This window comes from Eubalaena glacialis, chromosome X (genome assembly GCF_028564815.1).
Source record: "Eubalaena glacialis isolate mEubGla1 chromosome X, mEubGla1.1.hap2.+ XY, whole genome shotgun sequence".
Taxonomy (NCBI): domain Eukaryota; kingdom Metazoa; phylum Chordata; class Mammalia; order Artiodactyla; family Balaenidae; genus Eubalaena; species Eubalaena glacialis.
In genome coordinates this window covers 66911129-66933837 of record NC_083736.1, presented here as the reverse complement: position 1 = coordinate 66933837, position 22709 = coordinate 66911129, and the positions used below count along the sequence as shown (strand labels likewise).

The 22709-nt window shown below is 40.1% G+C and overlaps 1 protein-coding gene across 1 annotated transcript in view; it reads left to right on the top strand.

Annotated features, from left to right (window-relative positions):
• The first annotated feature begins 20550 nt into the window (after positions 1 to 20550).
• LOC133081812 (doublesex- and mab-3-related transcription factor C2-like) overlaps positions 20551 to 22709 on the top strand; it is a 47781-nt gene continuing 45622 nt past the window's right edge. Inside the window, exons 1-3 of the mRNA XM_061178162.1 lie at positions 20551 to 20765; positions 20848 to 21005; positions 21662 to 21798. Of these exons, the coding sequence (XP_061034145.1) occupies positions 20551 to 20765; positions 20848 to 21005; positions 21662 to 21798 (510 nt within the window). The remainder of the gene's footprint in view (positions 20766 to 20847; positions 21006 to 21661; positions 21799 to 22709) is intronic.

The following is a 22709-nucleotide window of genomic DNA, read 5'->3' as shown; positions in this document are numbered from 1 at the left end:
CCTGCTAATTTAGTCACAGCCAGTTTGTTCAGGGCTTGACTTCTCAAGATATTCTGGTGCCTTCGATAAATATGTCTGGAAAGTTGCCAGGAGCCCCCAAATGACACTATAATATTTAAGAGAGGCAATTTTTAATTTGAAACTTGGCTCTACCACTTCTTAGCTGTGTGACTTTGGGCAAAGTACTTAGTCTCTCTCAGCCTAAGATTCCCAATTGGCCAAACTGAGGATAATAATAGGGGGGTTGTAGGGATTAAATGGGACAATGTTTGCAAAGCATTTAGTGTGATATCTACACTAAATAGCAAAGAGCTAATGCCTACCCCCAAATATTAGCTCTCATTACTATTGATCAACCTCCGAAATGCTATAAACACACAAAATCTACAAGAGTGACCCACAGTAACAGGTTCAGAATCCATTTGTCTCATTTGGCCAACAGTGAGCTCCTCCCTCCATGCATTTTCACAGATGAACAGTGGCTCGGAGAGACAGAGAGAGCCCCTTTGTTCAGAATTTTCCCTGTTAAGTTTTGTGATGCTGGGTGACCACAAAATTTGTGTCTCTCCTAAAATTAGTGAGTTTACCAAATGACCAGTCTGCCACATTTACTGGACTTCCTGATTGTCACGTTAGCAGCTTTTACAGGCATAATCATTTTTATTTTGAAGATGAAGTGTATATTTCTGAATATTAACTCAACAAAGCAGATATACCTTAGAAATTTGGAAAAACATCCAAAATTAGGGACTGAAACCTTTCCCCATGAAACTATCATTCCAACACAAAATTTGGGTTTACCTATGATGAAGTTCGTTTAATTATTCCTGATTTATCTGGGAATGTTCTGAATGTTATTTTCTAATTTTTCAAGCCACATGTTTGTTTGTTCTGTGTATTTTCAAATGGATTCTCAGAGAGAACTGCTTGTTTCTTGCGATTATAATTTTTAATCAAAGATAGATGTATTAAACTCAAAGTTATATTTAATTTTTAAAAACATCTTTATTGGAGTATAATTGCTTTACAAGGGTGTGTTAGTTTCTGCTTTATAACAAAGTGAATCAGTTATACATATACATATGTCCCCATATCTCTTCCCTCTTGCATCTCCCTCCCTCCAACCCTCCCTATCCCAGCCCTCTAGGTGGTCACAAAGCACCGAGCTGATCTCCCTGTGCTATGCGGCTGCTTCCCACCAGCTATCCATTTTTCGTTTGGTAGTGTATATATGTCCATGCCACTGTCTCACTTTGTCCCAGCTTACCCTTCCCCCTCCCTGTATCCTCAAGTCCACTCTCTAGTAGGTCTGCATCTTTATTCCCGTCTTGCCCCTAGGTTCTTTTGACCATTTTTTTTCTTTTTTTCTTTCTTTTTTTTTTTTTTTAGATTCCATATATATCTGTTAGCCTACGGTATTTGTTTTTCTCTTTCTTACTTACTTCACTCTGTATGACAGTCTCTAGGTCCATCTACCTCACTACAAATAACTCAGTTTCATTCCTTTTTATGGCTGAGTAATATTCCATTGTATATATGTGCCACATCTTCTTTATCCATTCATCTGTTGCTGGACACTTAGGTTGCTTCCATGTCCTGGCTATTGTAAATAGAGCTGCAATGAACATTTTGGTCCATGACTCTTTTTGAATTATGGTTTTCTCAGGGTATATGCCCAGTAGTGGGATTGCTGGGTCGTATGGTAGTTCTATTTTTAGTCTTTTAAGGAACCTCCATACTGTTCTCCATAGTGGCTGTAACAATTTACATTCAGACCAACAGTGCAAGAGGGTTCCCTTTTCTCCACACCCTCTCCAGCATTTATTGTTTGTAGACTTTTTGATGATGGCCATTCTGACTGGTGTGAGACGATATCTCATTGTAGTTTTGATTTGCATTTCTCTAATGATTAATGATGTTGAGCATTCTTTCATGTGTTTGTTGGCAATCTGTATATCTTCTTTGGATAAATGTCTATTTAGATCTTCTGCCCATTTTTGGACTGGTTTTTTGTGTTTTTGATATTGAGCTGCATGAGTTGCGTGTATGTTTTGGAGACTAATGCTTTGTCAGTTGCTTCATTTGCAAATATTTTCTCCCATTCTGAGGGTTGTCTTTTCATCTTTTTTATGGTGCCTTTGCTATGCAAAGGCTTTTAAGTTTCATTAGGTCCCATTTGCTTAGTTTTGTTTCTATTTCCATTTCTCTAGGAGGTGGGTCAAAAAGGATCTTGCTGTGATTTATGTCATAGAGTGTTCTGCCTATGTTTTCCTCTAAGAGTTTGATAGTGTCTGGCCTTACATTTAGGTCTTTAATCCATTTTGAGTTTATTTTTGTGTATGGTGTTAGGGAGTGTTCTAATCTCTTTCTTTTACATGTAGCTGTCCAGTTTTCCCAGCAGCACTTATTGAAGAGGCGGTCTTTTCTCCACTGTACATTCTTGCCTCCTTTCTCAAAGATAAGGTGACCATATGTGCATGGGTTTATCTTTGGGCTTTCTATCCTGTTCCATTGATCTATATTTTTGTTTTCATGCCAGTACCATACTCTCTTGATTACTGTAGCTTTGGAGTATAGTCTGAAGTCAGGGAGCCTGATTTCTCCAGCTCCGTTTTTCTTTCTCAAGATTGCTTTGGCTATTCGGGGTCTTTTGTGTTTCCATACAAATTGTGAAATTTTTTGTTCTAGTTCTGTGAAAAATGCCAGTGGTAGCTTGATAGGGATTGCATTGAATCTGTAGATTGCTTGGGATAGTAGAGTTATTTTCACAATGTTGATTCTTCCGATCCAAGAACATGGTATATCTCTCCGTCTATTTGTATCATCTTTAATTTCTTTCATCCATGCCCTATAATTTTCTGCATACAGGTCTTTTGTCTCCTTAGTTAGGTTTATTCCTAGATATTTTATTCTTTTTGTTGCAATGGTAAATCGGAGTGTTTCCTTAATTTCACTTTCAGATTTTTCATCATTAGTGTATAGGAATGCAAGAGATTTCTGTGCGTTAATTTTGTATCCTGCTACTTTACCAAATTCATTGACTAGCTCTCGTAGTTTTCTGGTAGCATCTTTAGGAGTCTCTATGTATAGTATCATGTCATCGGCAAACAGTGACAGCTTTACTTCTTCTTTTCCGATTTGGATTCCTTTTATTTCTTTTTCTTCTCTGATTGCTGAGGCTAAAACTTCCACAACTATGTTGAATAATAGTGGTGAGAGTGGGCAACCTTGTCTTGTTCCTGATCTTAGTGGAAATGGTTTCAGTTTTTCACCATTGAGGACGATGTTGGCTGTGGGTTTGTCATATATGGCCTTTATTATGTTGAGGAAAGTTCCCTCTATGCCTACTTTCTGGAGGATTTTTATAATAAATAGGTGTTGAATTTTGTCAAAAGCTTTCTCTGCATCGATTGAGATGATCATATGGTTTTTCTCCTTCAATTTGTTAATATGGTGCATCACGTTGACTGATTTGCGCATATTGAAGTATCCTTGCATTCCTGGGATAAAGCCCACTTGGTCATAGTGTATGATCCTTTTAATGTGCTGTTGGATTCTGTTTACTAGTATTTTGTTGAGGATTTTTGCAACTATGTTCATCAGTGATATTGGCCTGTAGTTTTCTTCTTTGTGACATCTTTGTCTGGTTTTGGTATCAGAGTGATGGTGGCCTCGTAGAATGAGTTTGGGAGCGTTCCTCCCTCTGCTATATTATGGAAGAGTTTGAGACGGAGAGGTGTTAGCTCGTCTCTAAATGTTTGATAGAATTCACCTGTGAAGCCATCTGGTCCTGAGTTTTTGTTTGTTGGAAGATTTTTTTTTTTTCCCACACACACTGTATTTTATTTTTTCAAGAGATAAATAGACTGACACCAAGCATTGTACATGGATGACCACAACAAAAGCAACAATGATTGCAATTACCAAACATGAAACACACTCATACTGTCATAATATTGACATTCAGTCCAGTAATCCTCCACTGTAACAGCTCCTTTACTTTGCAGTGAAAATTGATTTGTATATTCTTTGCCTCTGAGTCCTTGTGGGATTTTTTCTTTTTTTAAATTCAAACAGAAAGTCACAAAAATTATACTCATCCTCATCAGTTCACTCAGTCCCATGCAATTAATTTTTTTTTCCATCTTGATCTTTTGTTAGCACTTTTATGAGCTCATCAGTTTTTCATTAGAGTTCTGAAAATGCTTATTCATTCAGTTCAGCAGTACAGTCAGGTACCAGAAACCTGTACTTGTCAGAGTCTTTTCCATGAATTTCCTGAAGATGAAACCCTTTTATAGGAACATATTTACAAAAGGATCAGAGTACACCCAGAACTGTCTGTAAATGACAAAAGACTTAAAAATGACCATGGTTAAAGATTTGATGAAAGTTCATAATAATGCAGTTGACAAGAAAATTAGTTATTTCTGAGATATACATTTTAAAGTAATAACTAGGATTATGACTTATAACATTATACCAGAACATATAAGATTTTTAGAAATTTCATGTAATGTCTGAAACATTTATATTAACGTATTTCCATACAAATAACCCAATGAAAGTTTAGTATTAGTTGTTTTGTTTGTTTTTTTATACTGCAGGTTCTTATTAGTCATCAATTTTATACACATCAGTGTATACATGTCAATCCCAATCGCCCAATTCAGCACACCACCATCCCCACCCCACCGCTGTTTTCCCCCCTTGGTGTCCATATGTCTGTTCTCTACATCTGTGTCTCAACTTCTGCCCTGCAAACCGGCTCATCTGTACCATTTTTCTAGGTTCCACATACATGCGTTAATATACGATATTTGTTTTTCTCTTTCTGACTTACTTCACTCTGTATGACAGTCTCTAGATCCATCCACGTCTCAACAAATGACTCAATTTCATTCCTTTTTATGGCTGAGTAATATTCCATTGTATATATGTACCACAACTTCTTTATCCATTCGTCTGTTGATGGGCATTTAGGTTGCTTCCATGACCTGGCTATGGTAAATAGTGCTGCAACGAACATTCGGGTGCATGTGTCTTTTTGAATTGCGGTTTTCTCTGGGTATATGCCCAGTAGTGGGATTGCTGGGTCATATGGTAATTCTATTTTTAGTTTTTTAAGGAACCTCCATATTGTTCTCCATAGTGGCTGTATCAATTTACATTCCCACCAACAGTGCAAGAGGGTTCCCTTTTCTCCACACCCTCTCCAGCATTTGTTGTTTGTAGATTTTCTGATGATGCCCATTCTAACTGGTGTGAGGTGATACCTCATTGTAGTTTTGATTTGCATTTCTCTAATAATTAGTGATGTTGAGCATCTTTTCATGTGCTTCGTGGCCGTCTGTATGTCTTCTTTGGAGAAATGTCTATTTAGGTCTTCTGCCCATTTTTGGATTGGGGTGTTTGTTTCTTTAATATTGAGCTGAATGAGCTGTTTATATATTTTGGAGATTAATCCTTTGTCCGTTGATTCGTTTGCAAATATTTTCTCCCATTCTGAGGGTTGTCTTTTCGTCTTGTTTATGGTTTCCTTTGCTGTGCAAAAGCTTTTAAGTTTCATTAGGTCCCATTTGTTTATTTTTGTTTTTATTTCCATTACTCTAGGAGGTGGATCAAAAAAGATCTTGCTGTGATTTAGGTCAAAGAGTGTTCTTCCTATGTTTTCCTCTAAGAGTTTTATAGTGTCCAGTCTTACATTTAGGTCTCTAATCCATTTTGAGTTTATTTTTGTGTATGGTGTTAGGGAGTATTCTAATTTCATTCTTTTACATGTAGCTGTCCAGTTTTCCCAGCACCACTTATTGAAGAGACTGTCTTTTCTCCATTGTATATCTTTGCCTCCTTTGTCATAGATTACTTGACCATAGGTGCGTGGGTTTATCTCTGGGCTTTCTATCTTGTTCCATTGATCTATGTTTCTGTTTTTGTGCCAGTACCATATTGTCTTGATTACTGTAGCTTTGTAGTATAGTCTGAAGTCAGAGAGTCTGATTCCTCCAGCTCCGTTTTTTTCCCTCAAGACTGCTTTGGCTATTCGGGGTCTTTTGTGTCTCCATACAAATTTTAAGATGATTTGTTCTAGCTCCGTAAAAAATGCCATTGGTCATTTGATAGGGATTGCATTGAATCTGTAGATTGCTTTGGGTAGTATAGTCATTTTCACAATGTTGATTCTTCCAATCCAAGAACATGGTATATCTCTCCATCTGTTGGTATCATCTTTAATTTCTTTCATCAGTGTCTTATAGTTTTCTGCATACAGGTCTTTTGTCTCCCTAGGTAGGTTTATTCCTAGGTATTTTATTCTTTTTGTTGCAATGGTAAATGGGAGTGTTTCCATAATTTCTCTTTCAGATTTTTCATCATTAGTGTATAGGAATGCAAGAGATTTCTGTGCATTAATTTTGTATCCTGCAACTTTACCATATTCATTAATTAGCTCTAGCAGTTTTCTGGTGGCAGTTTTAGGATTCTCTATGTATAGTATCATGTCATCTGCAAACAGTGACAGTTTTACTTCTTCTTTTCCAATTTGTATTCCTTTTGTTTCTTTTTCTTCTCTGATTGCCGTGGCTAGGACTTCCAGAACTATGTTGAATAATATTGGTGAGAGTGGACATCCTTGTCTCGTTCCTGATCTTAGAGGAAATGCTTTCAGTTTTTCACCATTGAGAATGATGTTTGCTGTGGGTTTGTCATATATGGCCTTTATTATGTTGAGGTAGGTTCCCTCTATGCCCACTTTCTGGAGAGTTTTTATCATAAATGAGTGTTGAATTTTGTCAAAAGCTTTTTCTGCATCGATTGAGATGATCATCTGGTTTTTCTCCTTCAATTTGTTAATATGGTGCATCACGTTGACTGATTTGCGCATATTGAAGTATCCTTGCATTCCTGGGATAAACCCCACTTGGTCATAGTGTATGATCCTTTTAATGTGCTGTTGGATTCTGTTTACTAGTATTTTGTTGAGGATTTTTGCAACTATGTTCATCAGTGATATTGGCCTGTAGTTTTCTTCTTTGTGACATCTTTGTCTGGTTTTGGTATCAGAGTGATGGTGGCCTCATAGAATGAGTTTGGGAGCGTTCCTCCCTCTGCTATATTATGGAAGAGTTTGAGACGGAGAGGTGTTAGCTCTTCTCTAAATGTTTGATAGAATTCACCTGTGAAGCCATCTGGTCCTGAGCTATTGTTTGTTGGAAGATTTTTAATCACAGTTTCAATTTCAGTGCTTGTGATTGGTCTGTTCATATTTTCTATTTCTTCCTGGTTCAGTCTCGGAAGGTTGTGCATTTCTAAGAATTTGTCCATTTCTTCCAGGTTGTCCATTTTATTGGCATAGAGTTGCTTGTAGTAATCTCTCATGATCGTTTGTATTTCTGCAGTGTCAGTCGTTACTTCTCCTTTTTCATTTCTAATTCTATTGAATTGAGTCTTCTCGCTTTTTTTCTTCATAAGTCTGGCTAATGGTTTATCAATTTTGTTTATCTTCTCAAAGAACCAGCTTTTAGTTTTATTGATCTTTGCTATTGTTTCCTTCATTTCTTTTTCATTTATGTCAGATCTGATCTTTAGTATTTCTTTCCTTCTGCTATCTTTGGGGGTTTTTTTGTTCTTCTTTCTCTAATTGCTTTAGGTGTAAGGTTAGGTTGTTTATTTGAGATATTTCTTGTTTCTTAAGGTAGGCTTGTATAGCTATCAACTTCCTTCTTAGAACTGCTTTTGCTGCATCCCATAGGTTTTGGTTCGTTTTGTTTTCATTGTCATTTGTTCCTAGGTATTTTTTGATTTCCTCTTTGATTTCTTCAGTGATCTCTTGGTTATTAAGTAGTGTGTCGTTCAGCCTCCATGTGTTTCTATTTCTTACAGATCTTTCCCTGTAGTTGATATCTAGTCTCATAGCGTTGTGGTCGGAAAAGATACTTGATATGATTTCCATTTTCTTAAATTTACCAAGGCTTGATTTGTGACCCAAGATATGATCTATCCTGGAGAATGTTCCATGAGCACTTGAGAAGAACGTGTATTCTGTTGTTTTTGGATGGAATGTCCTGTAAATTTCAATTAAGTCCATCTTTTTTAATGTATCATTTAAAGCTTGTGTTTCCTTGTTTATTTTCATTTTGGATGATCTGTCCATTGGTGAAAGTGGGGTGTTAAAGTCCCCTACTATGATTGTGTTACTGTTGATTTCCCCTTTTATGGCTGTTAGTATTTGCCTTATGCATTGAGGTGATCCTATGTTGGATGCATTAATATTTACAATTGTTATATCTTCTTCTTGGATTGATCCCTTGATCATTATGTAGTGTCCTTCTTTGTCTCTTGTAATAGTCTTTGTTTTAAAGTCTATTTTGTCTGATATGAGAACTGCTAGTCCAGCTTTCCATTGATTTCCATTTGCATGGAATATCTTTTTCCATCACCTCACTTTCAGTCCGTATGTGTCCCTAGGTCTGAGGTGAGTCTCTTGTAGAGAGCGTATATACGGGTCTTGATTTTGTATCCATTCAGCCAGTCTGTGTCTTTTGGTTGGAGCATTTAATCCATTTACATTTAAGGTAATTATCGATATGTATGTTCCTATTACCATTTTCTAAATTGTTTTGGGTTTATTATGGTAGGTCTTTTCCTTCTCTTGTGTTTCCTGCCTAGAGAAGTTCCTTTAGCATTTGTTGTAAAGCCGGGTTGGTGGTGCTGAATTCTCTTAGCTTTGCTTGTCTGTAAAGCTTTTAATTTCTCTGTCAAATCTGAATGAGATCCTTGCTGGGTAGAGTAATCTTGGTCGTAGGTTTTTCTCTTTCATCACTTTAAATATGTCCTGCCACTCCCTTCTGGCTTGCAGAGTTTCTGCTGAAAGATCAGCTGTTAACCTTTTTGGGATTCCCTTATGTGTTACTTGTTGTTTTTCCCTTGTTGCTTTTAATATTTGTTCCTTGTATTTAATTTTTGATAGTTTGATTAGTATGTGTCTTGGCGTGTTTCTCCTTGGATTTATCCTGTATGGGACTCTCTGTGCTTCCTGGACTTGATGAACTATTTCCTTCCCATATTAGGGAAGTTTTCAGCTATAATCTCTTCAAATATTTTCTCAGTCCCTTTCTTTTTCTCTTCTTCTTTTGGGACCCCTATGATTCGAATGTTGGTGCATTTAATGTTGTCCCAGAGTTCTCTGAGACTGTCCTCAATTCTTTTCATGCTTTTCTCTTTATTCTGCTCTGCAGTAGTTATTTGCACTATTTTATCTTCCAGGTCACTTATCCGTTCTTCTGCCTCAGTTATTCTGCTACTGATCCCTTCTAGAGAATTTTAAATTTCATTTATTGTGTTGTTCATCTCTGTTTGTTTGCTATTTAGTTCTTCCAGGCCCTTGTTAAACGTTTCTTGTATTTTTCTATTTCCAAGGTTTTGGATCATCTTTACTATCATTATTCTGAATTCTTTTTCAGGTAGACTGCGTATTTCCTCTTCATTTGTTAGGTCTGGTGGGGTTTTGCCTTGCTCCTTCATCTGCTGTTTGTTTCTCTGTCTTCTCATTTTGCTTAAATTACTGTGTTTGGGGTCTCCTTTTCGCAGGCTGCAGGATCATAGTTTCCGTTGTTTTTGGTGTCTGTCCCCAGTGGCTAAGGTTGATTCAGTGGGTTGTGTAGGCTTCCTGGTGGAGGGGACTAGTGCCTGTGTTCTGGTGGATGAGGCTGGATCTTGTCTTTCTGGTGGGTGCTATATTTAATTCTAATTTTCAGTTAAAATACCATTCAGTTGGATTCAAATTGAATTTAAATTTAATTTTAAATTCAGACCAACGCTAAAGATCAGAATTTATAATTAAATTCATATAGACAATTCTGCTTCAGGGAAAATAGAGTGGATGTACGTTTCCCTATTCTTCTCCCTAAGTACAACTTAAAACCCTGGGCGCCATATATAAAATAATCATAAGACTCTGCAATGTGGGTAGGAGAAAGCAGAACAACTAAGGATCTCAGAACCAGAGGAAGGACACGGTGGTGAGTTCCCTAGGTTTTCTTTCTGCATCGTATATCCCAGGCTTGGAGCTGAAGCCAGCTAGTGAGAGAAATGCCAAAAGGCACAGACAAAGCAACAACAACAACAACAATAACAACAACAACAACAGCAACAACAACGAAACCCAGCCGAAACAAAAGTCTGCTCTCTCTAGCATAAGGATCAGGAATGGGGCAGCCAGCAAGACAGAAAAGGTTTTTTTTTTTTTTTAAACATCTTTATTAGAGTATAATTGCTTTACAATGGTGTGTCAGTTTCTGCTTTATAAAAACGTGAATCAGTTATACATATACATGTGTCCCCATATCTCTTCCCTCTTGCATCTCCCTCCCTCCCACCCTCCCTATCCCAGCCCTCTAGGTGGTCACAAAGCACCGAGCTGATCTCCCTGTGCTATGCGGCTGCTTCCCACTAGCTATCTATTTTACGTTTCGTACCGTATATATGTCCATGCCACTGTCTCACTTTGTCCCAGCTTACCCTTCCCCCTCCCCGTATCCTCAAGTCCATTCTCTAGTAGGTCTGCATCTTTATTCCCGTCTTGCCACTAGGTTCTTCTGACCTTTCTTTTAGATTCCATATATACGTGTTAGCATACGGTATTTGTTGTCAGAAAAGGTTTTGACAGTAACTGCTGTACTGCAGCCAAACAGTATGGGGTAAAAGAAAAAAAAAAACAGACTATGGCCTGGTCCCCCCTCAAGCCAGCAAAGGTCCAGTGGGGAGCCAGGAATTTCACATTGTACTGGAGGAAACAGGGACCACCCTGCCCCTTCCCCACATGTCAGTGGAAATCAATCACATGGAGATTCTGGAATTATATATACCTCCACTAGGTAGTAAGACAGCACCCCTCCCCATCCCTCCTGGGATGATTTCAGGACTTTCACCACCACTCAGTGGTAAGGAGGCCACTCGATCCAGCACATCAAGAAGTGAATTGACCTGAATGGAAATGATTACAAAACATATCCAAATGTGTGGGATGAAGCTAAAGCGTTGCTGGAAGGGAAATTTACATCATTAAGGGTGTACATTAAGGAAAAGGAAAAGTATCAAGTCAATAATGTAGGTTCTCACCTCAGGAAGCTAGAAGAAGAAGAGCAAAATAAATCCAAAACAAACAGAAGAAAGGGGATACTAAAGATAAGTCCAGTAATCAGTGAAATTGAAAACAGAGAAACAATAGAGAAAATCAATGAAACAAAAATCTGGTTCTTTGAAAAGATCAGTACAACTTACAAACCTCTAGTGAGACTGACAAAATAAACCTACAGTGATTCACTGCATTTACTGAATGACTTCAATAACTATATTCATGATATAGTCTACTTTAGAAACCTAAGTACCTATGTTCTCCATATGTATCATACATTGGAAAGAAAACTAAGAGAAAAATCGGACCCTTGATTTAAAACATCTATGAAATTTGACTTCCGACATAACAGCTGGATTGCTGTCCTTCATACAGACACTATTTTGGGGGAATTTTTTTGTGTGTGATTAGCTCAAATTCTTTTCTAAGTGATAGAAATGCTTCCCTGGACTCTACGCTGCAAGTTCAGATTTGTAGGCTACAATCATATCTCTGCAAATTGGAAAGTCCTTGGAGAAAACCTAAAGTATTAATTGTCCAAGGTTTCATGTCTCATGACTCATGAGAAGGTATTTGAAAAATAAGGTATTTGAAATTTTTTCATGTTTTGAATCAATTACTCTTTCATATTGTTGCAAAGGTCCTGTATTATATGGGCTTAGTTGCAGATCTTGTGCTTTCCGTAAAATGTTGTATATGGTCTCGCTATTCTCTAGCATACATTCTGTAACTGTAATAATAATGTATTAATTAATTTATTAATTAATTTATTTTTTACTATATCTCCATTTAAAATGTCTGTGTGTGTGTGAGAGAGAGAGTGCGTGTGCGTGTGAGAGAGAGTGCGTGTGTGTGTGTGCGCACGCCCAAGATCCAAGCTACTTTACAGCTGGCCAAATTTATAACCTCAGGTTCTCTTAATAATTGTTTAAAACTGTTTTTAGTTGTTGCTGAACAGTTAATTCCAATTTCAGGCAACAGATTTTGTCATTCTGTTTGCACTGTTGGAGGAAATTCATCTTATATTTGCTTACATTTCTCTTAAAATTGTTCACTTTGTTTTCTTCATATTTCTTTGGACGCAACAAATAAACAGCTTTTCATCTTTTTTGTTGCTGCAAACACAACAGTACGCAGCGACAACAATAAGGGAGGGGGTTGGGAGGCTGAGATGCTCATCTTTACAGCAAAATGCCCACTAATAAAAATAGAAAGGAATGCTAGAAATAGAGAATCACCATGTTTTCAACCACCAAAGTAATATAATCAAACCGGACCCAGAATTCTGAAAGAAATTTAAGGCCAAGAGCTGAGAATGATTTTGGAGAACACAATACCCACGTGGTATCAAAATATAATGCCACAGACTGCTTATCCTTGCCAAGAGTATTAAACCTAAAGACATAAATCTAAACAAGAGGAAAATATCAGGCAAACACATATTGCGGACACTTTACAAGCAAACAAGCTGAGGCTCTTGGAAAATGTCATTGTCATGGAAGATTTAAGTTGAGGGACTGTTCGGGGCCACAGGATACTAAAGAGACATGACAGTTGAATGCAATGTATGATACTTGATTGAACTGTTGATCCTCAAAAGGATATTATTGGGACAATTGGGGAAATTTGAATATGGACTGTACATGGACTTCGATAACATTATCATGTCATTGTTAAATCCCTTCGACCTGATAATAGTACTGTGGTTAGACAGGAGAATATCCTATTACTTAGGAGATACATTCTGAAGTAATTGGATGAAATATTTGGAACTGTTAAGTGGTTAAGCAAAAAAGAAGAAAGAAAGAGAGAGAAAGCAATGGGATAATAAGAATCTGAGTAAAAGAATGTTCACTCTTCAACCTGGTGCATTTTCAAAATGAAAAGTTGAGGAAAATGGATTGCTCATATTTTAGAGCTATGCGTTGAGATAGTTCCCAATAAAATAAGATGATTTCTGATGTTTTCTTGAAAATAATCTGGAAGAGGGGTAGGGGAGAAGATATATGTGAATTGAGATTGGCTATGAGTTATTGATGGTTGCGGTTGGGTGATGGATAATTGGAGGCTCCTTTGCTCTTCTCTCTTGTACAATGGTTCTCAAAGTGTAGTTCCCTTCCAGCAGCATCTGCATCACCAGGGAGCTACTCAGAAAAGGAAACTCTGTGTCTCACCCCAGAATTTTTAATCTGAGACTATAGATGTGGAGCTCAGCAATTTGTGCTTTAGCAAACCCTCTGGGTGATTCTGATGCAAGCTCATGTTCCAGGACCAACGCTCTACTGTCATGAACTTGGAGATTGTAAGTTTGTATACAAACTCTAATTGTATATGTTTGACATCACCCACAATACAATTTTTTAAGTAAATAAAACCGGCATCCTAGCTGTTTAATGGTCAAGTTTTAATAAAAAGTTTCATTCTATGAAACATTTAGAGAGGAGCTAACACCTATGCTTCTCAAACTCTTCCATACTATAGCAGAGGGAGGACCACTCCCAAACTCATTCTACGAGGCCACCATCACCCTGATACCAAAGCCAGACAAAGATGTCACAAAAAAAAGAAAAGTATAGGGCAATATCACTGATGAACATAGATGCAGAAATCCTCAACAAAATACAAGCAAACAGAGTCCAAAGGCACATTAAAAGGATCATGCACCATGATTAAGTGGGGTTTATCCCAGGAATGCAAGGATTCTTCAACATACGCAAATCAATCAATGTGATACACCATATTAACAAATTGAAGGAGAAAAACCATATGAAGATCTCAATACATGCAGAAAAAGCTTTTGACAAAATTCAACACCCATTTATGATAAAAACTCTCCAGAAAGTAGACATAGAGGGAACCTACCTCAACATAATAACGGCCATATTTGACAAACCCACAGCCAACATCGTTCTCAATGGTGAAAAACCGAAACCATTTCCTCTAAGATCAGGAGCAAGGCAAGATTGCCCACTCCCACCACTCTTACTCAACATAGTTTTGGAAGTTTTGGCCACGGCAATCAGAGAAGAAAAAGAAATCAAAGGAATCCAAATTGGAAGAGAAGAAAAACTATCACTGTTTGCAGATGACATGATACTATACATACGGAATCCTAAAGATGCTACCAGAATACTAGTAGAGCTAATCAATGAATTTGGTAAAGCAGCAGGATACAGTATTAATGCACAGAGATCTCTTGCATTGCTATACAATAATGACAAAAAATCTGAAAAAGAAATTAAGGAAACACTCTCACTTACCATTGCAACAGAAAGAATAAAATACGTAGGAATAAACCTACCTGAGGAGAAAAAAGAACTGTATGCAGAAAACTATAAGACACTGATGAAAGTAATTAAACACGATACAAACAGATGGAGAGATATACCATGTTCTTGGATTGGAAGAATCAACATTGTGAAAATGACTATACTACCCAAAGCAATCTACAGATTTAATGCAAAACCTGTCAAAGTACCAATGGCATTTTTCACAGAACTAGAACAAAAAATTTCACAATGTCTATGGACACACAAAAGACCCCGAATAGGCAAAGCAACCTTGAGAAACAAAAATGGAGCTGGAGGAATCAGGCTGCTGGATTTCAGAGTATACTACAAAGCTACAGTAATCAAGACAGTATGGTACTGGCACAAAAACAGAAACATAGATCAAAGGAACAGGATAGAAAGCCCAGAGAGAAACCCACGCACCTATGGTCAACTTATTTTTGATAAAGGAGGCCAGAATATACAATGGAGAAAAGACAGCCTCTTCAATAAGTGGTGCTGGGAAAACTGGACAGCTATATGTAAAACAATGAAATTAGAACACTTCCTAACACCATACACAAAAATAAACTCAAAATGGATTAAAGACTTAAATGTAAGGTCAGACACTATAAAACTCTTAGAGGAAAACATAGGCAGAACACTCTATGACATAAATCACAGCAAGATCCTTTTTGACCCACCTACTAGAGAAATGGAAATGAAAACAAAAATAAATGAATGGGACCTAATGAAACTTAAATGCTTTTGCACAGCAAAGGAAACCATAACCCAGATGAGAAGACAATGCTTTGATTAGGAGAAAATATTTGCAAATGAAGTAACTGACAAAGGATTAATCTCCAAAATTTACAAGCAGCTCATGCAGCTGAATATGAGAAAAAACAAACAACCCAATCAAAAATGGGCAGAAGACCTAAATAGGCGTTTCTCCAAAGAAGATATACAGATTGCCAACAAACACATGAAAGAATGCTCAACATCACTAATCATTAGAGAAATGCAAATCAAAACTACAACGAGTTATCACCTCACACCAGTCAGAAGGGCCATCATTAAAATATCTTCAAACAATAAATGCTGGAGCGGGTGTGGAGAAAAGGGAACCCTCTTGCACTGTTGGTGGGAATGTAAATTGATACAGCCACTATGGAGGTTCCTTAAAAAACTAAAAATAGAACTACCATACGACCCAGCAATCCCACTACTTGGTGTATACCCTGAGAAAACCATAATTCAGAAAGAGTCATGGACCAAAATGTTCATTGCAGCTCTGTTTACAATAGCCAGGACATGGAAGCAACCTAAGTGTCCATCAACAGATGAATGGATAAAGAAGTTGTGGCACGTATATACAATGGAATATTACTCAGCCATAAAAAGAAACGAAATTGAGTCATTTGTATTGAGGTAGATGGACCTAGAGTCTGTCATACAGAGTGAAGTAAGCGAGAAAGAGAAAAACAAATACTGTATGCTAACACATATATATAGAATCTAAAAAAAAAAAAAAAAGTCATGAAGAACCTAGGGGCTGGACGGGAATAAAGATGCAGACCTGCTAGAGAATGGACTTGAGGACATGGGGAGGGGGAAGGGTAAGCTGGGAAAAAGTAAGAGAATGGCATGTACATATATACACTACCAAATATAAAACCGATAGCTAGTGGGAAGCAGCCGCATAGCACAGGGAGATCAGCTCAGTGCTTTGTGACCACCTAGAGGGGTGGGATAGGGAGGGTGGGAGGGAGGGAGATGCAAGAGGGAAGAGATATGGGGACATATGTGTATGTATAACTGATTCACTTTGTTATAAATCAGAAACTAACACACCCTTGTAAAGCAATTATACTCCACTAAAGATGTTTAAAAAAAAAAGAGAAAGAAAGAGTCATATACCACAATGTTCATTGCAGCTCTATTTACAATAGCCAGGACATGGAAGCAACCTAAGTGTCCATCGACAGATACATGGATAAAGAACATGTGGCACCTATATACAATGGAATATTACTCAGCCGTAAAAAGAAACGAAATTGAGTTATTTGTAGTGAGGTGGATGGACCTAGAGTCTGTCATACAGAGTGAAGTAAATCAGAAAGAGAAAAAAAATACCATATGCTAACACATATATATGGAATCTAGAAAAAAGAAAAATGGTTCTGAAGAACTAGGGACAGGACGGGGATAAAGACGCACACATAGAGAATGGACTTCAGGACCCAGGGAGGGGCAAGGGTAAGCTGGGACGAAGTGAGAGAGTACCATTGACGTATATACACTACCAAATGTAAACTAGATAGCTAGTGGGAATCAGCTGCGTAGCACAGGGAGATTAGCTCGGTGCTTTTTGACCACCTAGAGGGTTGGGATAGGGAGGGTGGGAGGCAGATGCAAGAGGGAGGGGATATGGGGATATATGTATACATATAGCTGATTCACTTTGTTATACAGCAGAAACTAACACACCATTGTAATGCAATTATACTCCAATAGAGATGTTAAAAAAAAAATTGTTCTGACGAACCTAGGGGCAGGACAGGAATAAAGACGCAGGCATAGAGAATGGACTTGAGGATACGGGGAGGGGGAAGGGTAAGCTGGGACGAAGTGAGAGAATAGCATTGACATATATGCACTACCAAGTGTAAAGTAGATAGCTAGTGGGACGCAGTTGCATAGCACAGGGAGATTAGCTCAGTGCTTTGTGACCAACTAGAAGGGTGGGATAGGAGGTTGGGAGGGAGATGCAAGAGGGAGGGGATATGGGGATATATGTATACATATAGCTGATTCACTTTGTTATACAGCAGAAACTAACACAACATTGTAATGCAATTATAGTCCAATAAAGATGTTAAAAAATAAATAAATAGTTTCAAGACAGATAATCCTAATCTTATATGAACACTGCCAGAGGATAGCAAAGAGGGACTTTTGCCCAACTTAGTCTATGAGACTAGAAAACCTTGACCCTGGAACCAGCAAAGATGCTATGAGGAGAGAAACATCAAGCCAATCTTCCTCGTGAACAGAAGATGCAAAAAATTCTAAGCAAAACTTTAGCAAACTGAACCCACCAGTGTACACAAAAGATGATACGCCATAACTAAGTTACATCTATCCTAGGAGAGCAAATCTGGTTTAACATTAGAAAAACTATAGATGGAAGGGGGCATGAGAGAGGTTTGTGTGTTGCTAATATACTCTGCTGTTTGCTCCAGGTGCTAACTGGATGTTTATGTTTAGTTTTTGGAAACTCACTAAGATGTGTACTTCACTAAAGATTTTGGGAAAAAAATCTTATAAATAACCCTCTCTGTGTTAACAGATTAAATGATTAGAGTCTTGATCATTTCAGTGGAGGCCAAAAATGTATAATCCCATATCTATTCATGATTTTTAAGACAATCTTATTAAGCTAGAAATACAAGGGATGTTCCTTAATCTGATAAAGGGAAAGAAAGAAAGAATGAGAAAAGAGAGAGAGAACGGAAGAAACAAAAGAGAGAAGGAAGGAAAGAAAGAAAGGAAGGAGAAACAGAGAAAGAAAGAAAGAATTGAAGAATTAAAGCAAACAATGAAACACAGCAAGCCCATTTTAATATGGAAATGTTGGCATCATTCTGTTTAATATTAGGAATAACCCAAAGATGCCCAATTTTGCCGTCTCTATTTGACCTTGTAGTGGATGTCCTAGCCAGCCAGTAAGAAACCTGTAAGTTGATTACCTTACTTCTGTTACTCACAGATTCACAGAAAACTGTGCACCACTTATAGGCACATGATTAGATATCACAGAGTTTAGCATGGTGGCTGACTTTGAGATCAATATATTTTTTAAAAAGCCAAGTGGAGTTCTATAAATCAGACACAGATAGAAAATGTCATTTTAACCAGATATCAAGCACCAGAGCAACAACATTCTAGAGTTCTTGGGATAAATGCAATAAAGGATGTACAAGATCTGAACGTACAAACGGTAAAGCTAAATATTAAGCTGAGAGATTCCAACGTTAAAGAAGACCCACAAAAACAGGGAGCCATCCCATGTTGGTGACTAGGAAGGCTGGATATCATAAAGATAGCCAATTCTCCCTTAACTGATCCACAGATTCAATGAAAGTGCAACCCAAATCTACCGCAAATGAGTTTTCAGGAAACATGTCATGCTGATCCTAACATTTATATTTTAGAGTTTAGGAAGGGCGAAAGGCGAAGAATAGTGAAGATATGCCTGGAGATGATGAATAAGGTGTGAAGACTTGTCCTACCAGAGATCAAGATGTCTTACCAAGAGATAAAAATTAACACAGTGTAGTACTGGCACAGGAATAGACCAATTTATCTGTGGAACAGAACAGGGAATTCAGAAACAGAGACACACGAATAAAGACCAAAATGACTCCAGACACTGCCAAATGTTCCCTGGGGCTGCAAAATCTGACTGTGAATTAAGAACCCCTGCCTGAGAATCCCTGACATAGGAATACGGAGCGACCTTAGAAACACATGCTGAATTTTGTAAAAGTAAGTTACAGAATACCAAGGACGTGTGTTTAAAAGGCATGCATGTACAATATTTCACATCCAAAGAGAGAACAGTTCGGGAAACAAGGTTTGGGGAGCACAAAGCTCTACTTCACTTCCGGAGTTAAATGGCCGGCCGCCCAATAAAGCCAGCATGAGGAGAAGTGGGAGGGAGGCGACGAGTGGGGCGGGACTTTGGTCAGTGACCTTCGGATGAGCTTGAAGCTCATTGGTCGCTGGCCATAGCAGTGGGAGGTGAAAGGCAGAGCTGGAAGCTCCTTGGCCTTTGAAGGCAGAGCTGCAAGCTCATTGGCCTTTGAAGGCAGAGCGGGAAAGGGAGCGAGAGCTGAGTCTTCCTTCAGGTCTCCTGTCCCAGCAGATTGATTCTGACCTGGTGGAGGCTGGGGTAACCACAGACTGGCATCAGGAATAGGACCCTCATTCTCCACACCTCTTCTTTCCTCCCTCTCTCCTGCCATGGATCCCCAACCCCTTCTCCTCTCCTCCACCTCAGCCGGGTACCTCATGTCCCGCCCCACCCCACCCCCACCTCCCTCTCCACACCCAACCCCGCCCCCTTGGCTGAAGTCCTGTGGGACGACCCCTGGCCTCTGGCCCCTGGGGCAGGGCTTATGCCCCTCCCTTTGATTCTGAGGTGGGTGTGGTAGGGAATGGTTGGGCAGCCTGAGAGGAGGTGGTGCACTCTGGGTGCGGGAGGAGGGGAAGGTGTGCTCAAGCATAATTGTTGAAGCTTGGAGAGGAGCATGGAAGATTGTTGGGAGGCTGTGGAGGGAATGCACGGGTTTGCATGAAAGCAGAGAGGGTGTGTCGGTGCGAGAGAACAATTAGTGTAGTGAGGAGTTGGCTGTTGACTAGATCAGGGTCTGGCATTCAATAGGGGGGATCAACAAACATCTACTTGATAAATAATTGAGGGAATGAATGAAAATAATGATTGAAACAGGGGCTTGAGATCCAGCAGAATGATATGATTTCATGAGATGCAAAGGGGTGTCAGTTTAAAGAGGGAGCAAGAGAATAATTAAGATTTCGATGGGGTGCAAGAAAAAAAAATCGGAATGGAAGGTGAGAGGAAGACTGAATGTAGGGCATACAGGAGACTAATAATAGAATTGAATGCAGAGGGGCATAGAATCATGAGTAGGGAGTGAATGAATGCAGGAGGTTAGGAAGACAATTGTGGAAGTGGATGCCAGGAATAATAGCTGGGCATAGCAGAGTACAAGATGATACATGAGAAAGGGAAGTAGTAATTGTTGAAGGGGGCACGAGAGTGCATGTGCATGCCTGAAAAGGGTGTCTATGTGGAGTGAAGGTAGGCAGAGGGTCTAGTAGTTGGATTGAAAGTATACAGGACCCATGCCCAGAGTTTCTTGGAACCTGCCTATGCATGAGTGGAGCTCCCTGGGAAGGAGGCTACACGAAGCAAGAAGGGAGGGTGCAATCTCATTTCAGCAGTGAGCTGGATGGAGAAGAATCCAGCCGCCTCAGATGGGGTTTTCCAAGGGCAGAGGAAGTACGTTGTGGGTAGGGGATCATGTGGCCACCCTGACCTCCACTCCTTGCTCTAGAACCATGGATCCCAATGAAATGCCTGCTGTGCCCTGCGCCCCCCCCGACTCCACCACTGGACTTGAGACCGGAGCCCCATGGGGGATTGAACTTGGCCCCAGAAGAGCTATACGTCGCTGTGCCCGCTGCCACAACCACGGCATCACTGACGAAATCAAGGACCAGGAGCACGTCTGCCTCTTCGAGGCCTGCAAGTGTCACAAGTGTGCCCTCTTCTCGTGAGTATGGTGTCTGACAAAGGGAGGGGAGTGGGCCTCCTCTAAAGGTGACTGACTTTAGACCTGCAATCCTCCACTTTAGGGAACACTGCAGCATCTTGCCTGCTGAGAGTGCCTTGAAGTCGGAGCGGGGGCCACGCCGAAAGAGGCACCTGACTGAAGGACGGATAAGGAGTGGGACCACCTCTCGCAAAGCTCACAGCCACGTCAACAAGTTGGCCATTGAAGCAGGAGTCCACAGTGAGTATCTCTGGCCAGGGAGGGAGTCTGAGTTTTGGGTGTAGGAAGCATGAGTAGTTCTGTCACCAGTCCTACCACCCAATTTCGATGTGGCTTTGGGCAAGTTACTCCTTGGGCCTTAGCTTCCCCAACTATAAAACATCATCAATATTATCTACCAAGTGTTGGTGGGCTGGAGAGATCTGGGGGTTGGGGGGTCAAAAAGGTCCACAGTGGGATGAGGCCTCAGATTGGGGGGGAGGTAGAGTCACGGGGGACGGTCAGGGGGAAAGGCTCACCTAAGCTGTCCCCAGTCTCTCACAGCTGGGAAGGAGAACATCAGCTTGAGGCCCACCCCTGTGCAACCCCTGGGGAGGAGTCTGGGGCCAGTGTGGGAAGCTTCCACCTCAGCCGCTGCCCAGACCCCTTCCTGTGTCCTGAAGACCTGGGTGCCATCTCTAACCCTACTGCAACTTGCCATATGACCCTGGGGAAAAAATACTTCTCTCTGGGTCTCATAGTCCGCAGTCCCAAAATGAAGAGTAGGACTAGCTGGTCTTCAAGGTCTTCCCAACTCTGACATCCTGGGCTCCTATCCTTGTCCTAAAACATGCCCACATCTCCTTTCCATGGCCGGCTTGGTCCCTGACTCCAACCTGTGCTCTCTGCTCCTGCAGGCAAGCTCCCAAGGAGCTCTGCTGATCGGTCTGGTCTCGGAATCTTTGTCTCTGTCCTGGACTCCAGCACCCTTGAAGAAGCAACTAACAATTTCTCTTTCCAGGGAGTCACACAGACCCCCTGCCCTGCCCAGCAGGTGAGTAGAGTGAGAAGGACCATGGAGCTAGTTGTATATTGTGTTATTGAGTGCCCAACCTTCTGGTTAAGGCCATGGGAGCAAGAAAGAGGAAGTGGAGGCAGTGCGGTGCAAGTGGAGGAGGAGGAGGAGGAGGAGGAGGAGAGGAGGAGAGGAGGAGAAGGTGGCATCTCAGACTATGGGGCAACGACAGAGCTCTCCCAGCTTTGCCATTTCCAATTTGTGAGACTTTGGACAAGTAACTTTACATCTCTGAGCCTCTATTTTCCTATCAGCGTACTGAGAGGGGACAATATTCTACACCTATAACGTTGACAAGAGGACTAGCACAAGGCCTGCCACATAGCAGGCCTTTGACAACTGGAGGCTGTTATTCCACATGAAACAAATCGATGGGATAGAAGCTCCTGCTGAGAAGGGGGGCCATGATGGTGAGGCCCACCATCTCACCCAGGCGAGAGTCTAATAACCGTCAGAGAAAAGTTCCTGGAGATGAGCCAAGCTGGCCCTTCAAGTCCCTTGGGGAACTTGATTGGGGAATATGGAGGCAAGAACCAGTCCTTGGACAGGGACAGTAATCACGTCACTCCAGGTGCCTTGCAGATTAAAACACAGACATCTCTGACTTCCCATAATCTTTACTGTTGCCTTGGGAGTTTTGAAAAAGCTGGGAGGAATTAGTGTCTCAGGAAAGATATAGAAAAAAAAGATACAGAAAAGAAGACAGTCCAAGCAGGGGAACGGACTTGTCCAAGCCACAACGACTAATGGCCAGCCGGCATTCAGACTCCCACATGCAGATATTGCAAAATCCTTGCCCCTCTCTCTCTACTGGTAGTATGTGCCTACCAGAGGGATAAATCCCCTGGCCTCTCCTTTCCTTGTTCCTGGATGCTCAACTCTGATCCTCC